Consider the following 5503-nt stretch of genomic DNA (forward strand, 5'->3'; position numbering starts at 1 on the left):
TTTAACCTTAGATATATTTAAATTCTTTTTTAACAAAAGAATTTAATATATCTAATTAATTGATTAAAATGAAAATATGATATTTTTGATTTATAATATTATTTATATTTGATTATAAAATTAAAAATTTTACTATAATATCATTAAGTTTGCAAATTCTTTGTCATTTTTTCTATGTAAAAAAAAATTTTTTGATATAATAATGATATAAATGATATAAATAAATAATTTTATAATATAATCTCTTACATGTGTATTTGTATATCAAAAAGTATTTGTATATTCAAAAATATTTTATGTTATTATATGAATAAAAACGTATTTTGATTATGTAAAATATAAAACAAGTATTATGATTTTGAGGTAAATTAATATTCTATGCTTATATTGATAGAAATTTACAAAAAAAAAATTTCAGTTTTGAATTTCAAGATTAAATTTTTATTTTATTTACATTTATATTTGTTTAAAAAAACTATAAAATAAATTTTTATATTTTAAAAAAGAATTATAAATTGAAATCTTGATATTAATGTTGTTACATAAAGTAGGTTTCATAAGGTAAATGCATTTTGTTTACTATTGATCAGTTTATTAATATGCGTTATTATTTGTCAATTAGAACTATGGAAATAGTGAGAAATATTAATTAATTATTTATATAATTGTTCCACATAGAATTTACACATAAAATAATTTAAGTAGTGTTAATAAATATTATAAATTTTGAATGTTTTGAAATTTTAAGGTTAAGGTAAATTTAAAAATGATTTGTTGCATAAATTTGTAATAATTTAAATATTTAGATATATAAAAGCAAAAATATTTTTATTCTATTGCAATTATATGCAAAATATATGTAATTTTTTTTTAGCAATTCTTTTTTATATAATGTTTTTTAAATATAATTAATATAATGTTTTTTAATATAACTTTATTTTTTATTTTATTTTGCATCATTTTCAACTTTTATTTTTATTTTTAAGTAATATATTATTTTCTTTGACATTCTTCATATTTTTTCATTGTTTTTCAATTTATATTGTTTTTCAAGCTATAAAACTCAAAAAAGATTTTAATTCATAATGCAATATATTCAATGATAAGGAAAAGAATATAAAAGCAATCATAAAAAATTATGATTAAAATTATAATATGATATTTTTTCTTTTTTTTATCATCTCTTCATATATTAATTTTATATTAATTAAGAAAATTTTAATTTTTTTTTTCTTAATTATTTTAAATAATTAATTAATTATTTAATTATTTTAAATATTGTAGGATATCCTGCTAAATGGAGCAGGTCAAGAAGAGACCAGAATTGCTTCATTGCAATCGGTCTCATAATATATTAAAGGACTTAATGTTCAGAGACTTTGGATTTTTATACTATAATTGTTGTAAAACTAAAACACGTGGATTAGAATCAATTGCTGAAATGAATCTTGTTGGAAAAAAGCATAAAGAATTGGTAATTATATTATATATAACTTTTATTTTATTTTATTTTATTTTTTTTTTTTTTTTATTTCATTTCTCTTACTTTAATTTCTTGTAGGAATATGATCTACCAGGATATCCTAAAGCAACATTTTTAATGGTTTTTAGTCCTGATGGGTAAGAAATTAAATCATAAATAAATTTTTATTATAAATTAACTTATATAATTAAATTGTAGCACGAAAATAGCATCAGCACATGGAAATCATAGTGTTTATATTACTGATGTAGCTACTAGGAAAAATATTAAAATTCTTTCTGGTCATCCACGTACTCCATGGTGTATCACATTTCATCCATCCTCTAGTCACATATTAGCTTCTGGTTGTCTTGGTGGTCAAGTTCGAGTTTGGGATTTAAGGGTAAATAGTTTTATTAAAAAATAAGAATGAAATTTAATAATTATAATTATAAGGAAAATAATATTACAATATATTATGTAATATATATATTATCTATTTTATATATATATATATATCTATTTTAAGTATATATATGCGATTATTTGTAGTATCAAATATAATATATATTTGTAAATATCAGAAATACAAAAAAGTATTTCAAACAAAAATTATATTAAAGAGTCATATTAAAGTATATATTGTGATGATAAATATTTGATCTTTGGATTTTGATCTGTGGATTTGGAAACATTTAAATATTTCTTAAATTATTTTTTTAAAAAAAGCACCTGTAAAAAAATAATTAAAAAAAAAATAGTTTTAAGTATTTTCAGAAAGATTTACTTTTAAAAAAATTTCTTTCTAATATTCATCTTGAAATTATTTGAATTATGTTCTAAATATTTATATTTTTTGCTTTTATATATATTATGTTCACAAAAACACAATAATATAATAAAAATATTTCTATACATTTTTTTTATAAAATTTATTTTATAAATTTATTTTTATAATTGAATATAAAATATATTTTGTTATAAATAGGATGGTAGTAAAGTTTGGAATGCAGAAAGTCAAACAGTCATAGCTTCTCTTGCTTTCCATCCATTTGAAAAGTTACTTGTTATAGCAACAAATAATGAAATACATTTTTGGGATTGGAGTCGATCTGAACCTTTTGCAGTAATATCTACTAAAACTAACATAGAAAAAGTAAGGTGAGTTTTAATATATTGTATTGTAATTTGAGTTGTGGATGTGAATTTATGAAATAAATTATAAGCTGAAAATTAATAAATATTATGTAAAAAGTATAACATTTAATTTGTAATTGATAAAAAAAAGAGAATTCGTAATTTTTAAAATAGATAATATTTAGATAGATAATATTAAAAAAAAAAAAAAAAAAGTCTTGATAAACTAAGATTGAAAAATTAATATTTTCAAAATTTATTTTCAATAAACAATTTTTAATTAAAGCAAGTGAATTTCTCATTAATTTATATATATATATGGGTTTATTTATTGGATTATTATTATATATATATATTATATGTATTTCAGATATGTAGCTTTTGACAATTTAGGAAGGAAATTAATCACAGGAATTGGAAATGATTATATAAGAGAATCAAGATTATTCAGGTATATATGATATAAATTAAAAATTTAAGTTAGCAAATATTTTTTAAATTATTAGTAATCAAATTTTATTATTCTTCATTGAATTATATAGATCCCGTTTAAGGTATGGTAGGATGTATAATAATCAAATATCAAATAACTATTCGGAAACTGCTCAAAATGAAACAGTTCAATCCTTTAGAACCATTGAAGAGCCTTCACACAGTACTCAATCAAGTTTACGTGATGCTGTAACAGTAGATAGTGATGTTATATTACCATATATCTGTAATTGGCAAACAGAAAGAAGACGAGGAGGATTGAATCTTCCACGTGATGATGATGAAAGATCTTTTTCAGGTAAATGTGATACAAAAAATTTAAGATTTCATTTACTATGAATAATCTTAATTCTAATAATTATCAATTTCAATAAAATTTAGTTTATAGTTAGTAGCATTAAGATCAATTTATATTTTGATTGACGAATATAAATGGAATAAAGCCAAATTAATGTTAATGAATCATTATTATATATAGAAAAGCATACTAAAAGCATACTAAAAGCATACTAAAAAAATTGTTGGGCTATTATTTTCGCGATTTCATTCAAAATTCGATACAAAAAATTTTTTAATAATTTTGTTCAATAGTTGTCCGTCATTAATCAGAGGTTTAAATTATATATTTATATATCCAAGTGAAACTTGGATTTTTTTGAAATTCAAAAATTAAATAACTAAAAAAAAGATTTAATTTTTTAAAATAATTTTAATAAATTGAATTTATTATTTTACTTAAAATATATACATAATCTGTTATTAAAAATTTTATCGAAATTTTATAAAAACGACTTTATTGTATCTTCAAAATTAATATTAAAAAAATAAAATGAATTAATATATTCAACAAAAAGATATTTTTTTCATCACCAATATTTATAATTTAATTAATCTATATTTTAAATGTATACAATGGATTAAAATGATAGCATTAATCAAATTTAATTAAATTATTAAATTTTTTAGAAGATGTCTCAGCAGTAGTGAGGAACTTTTCAGGAATTTCCGGATATCGTGTGCAAGCATGGGATTTTTCTAAGGGAGAAATACCAGATATCACGAATTGTAAATATCATTATTATTATATTGTAAAAATAAAATATTTCAAGTAAAGTACTTTATTTATAAAGTACTTTTTATATTATAGCTGAAAAAAATATTGTTATACACAAGTGTAAAATACGTAATGATGCTAGTATAAATATTTCTTCGGATGGTAAATTATTGGCAACATGCTTTATGAGAGCTGCAGGTGAGAAATTATTTTTTTTCTAATATTATATATTTAATATTTAATATTTTTTCTAATATTAACATAATATTCAAATATATTGATTCTTTTATTAATTTCGTGTTATATATAAAAATATTATTATAATAATATAATATATAATTAATATAATAAAAAATATTTATGAACTTTAAGAATTAATTTTATAAGAGAGAAAAAAATAATAATTTATATTTTTCTAATAATAATTTCTTTCATAATTATTGCAATTTTTATTAATTTCGTTTATTTGTTAATAAATTGTTAATAAATTTTCACATAAAAAAATTTTGAAATATTTTTATATTTATATATATTTCGTCTTTTTGAAAAATTAATCATTAATAATTAAGCAATATATCGTACATTTTTTTTATTAATAAATTATGATCTCTTTTTCATGCAACGTTATTTTTAGGAGTTTATAGTTTACAATGGGAAACTTTAGGAGAAGAAATTTATTGGACAGAAGTATATAATTCTGTGATTTCTGTTTCAATTTCACCAACACAAGAACATCTTTTAGTAGGTCTAGCAAGAAGTGGTATGAGAAATGACTATACAATGGCTATTATTTATAGACTAACACATAAACAATCCCAGAATGACAAACCATGTATTCAAGATATGGATTTTAATCTAGCAAAATATTTACATTTTATGAACTCCAATAAAAGAAACACTATGTTATTAGTTAGAGATTTATTACAAAATAATCAATCAACTAGAGAACACACAAGTATAAATTGTATCAGATGGGCACCACAACCTGGCCAAGGCCTAGTTTATGCTACCAACACTGGTCGATTAGCTATTCTTCATTAATATATTTGTAATATTATTGTAAAAATATAAATTTCTGTATTAATATGATTATTTTATTATAAGAAAAAATTATATATAAAAACAAAAGTTATTATTGTTATATGTTCTTAATGATATTTTTATTTTATTATTAAATTTTTTTATATATAATTCTTGTTCAATTTTTAATATTATTTTCATTTTTAAATTCTTTCTTTCATTAAAAAAGATTATAATATATAAGATAAGAATATATTAATTTATAAGAATATATTAATAGATAAGAATATATTAATTTCAAATATAAATATATTATTTGCATATTTGTTAAAAATAAA

General features: G+C 18.8%; 1 protein-coding gene across 4 annotated transcripts; it reads left to right on the forward strand.

Annotated features, from left to right (window-relative positions):
* The first annotated feature begins 543 nt into the window (after window positions 1–543).
* LOC102677956 (activating molecule in BECN1-regulated autophagy protein 1-like) lies at window positions 544–5268 on the forward strand. Of its 4 annotated transcripts, XM_006608643.2 has the most exons (11): window positions 725–754; window positions 1277–1474; window positions 1562–1620; window positions 1682–1865; window positions 2451–2623; window positions 2970–3050; window positions 3142–3153; window positions 3232–3389; window positions 4058–4156; window positions 4239–4343; window positions 4780–5268. In XM_006608643.2, exons 2-11 carry the CDS (start codon window positions 1298–1300, stop codon window positions 5184–5186), a joined length of 1455 nt encoding a protein of 484 aa, XP_006608706.1. In that variant the 5' UTR covers window positions 725–754; window positions 1277–1297; the 3' UTR covers window positions 5187–5268. The 4 variants fall into 4 exon arrangements, with proteins under 4 accessions (XP_031369486.1, XP_006608706.1, XP_006608704.1 ...); XM_031513626.1 differs by lacking the exon at window positions 725–754 and adding an exon at window positions 544–561 and having other exon boundaries at window positions 3142–3389; XM_006608641.2 differs by having other exon boundaries at window positions 3142–3389.
* Window positions 5269–5503: the final 235 nt, after the last annotated feature.

The sequence above is a fragment of the Apis dorsata genome, unplaced genomic scaffold (genome assembly GCF_000469605.1).
Source record: "Apis dorsata unplaced genomic scaffold, Apis dorsata 1.3 scaffold_41, whole genome shotgun sequence".
In the NCBI taxonomy this organism is placed as follows: domain Eukaryota; kingdom Metazoa; phylum Arthropoda; class Insecta; order Hymenoptera; family Apidae; genus Apis; species Apis dorsata.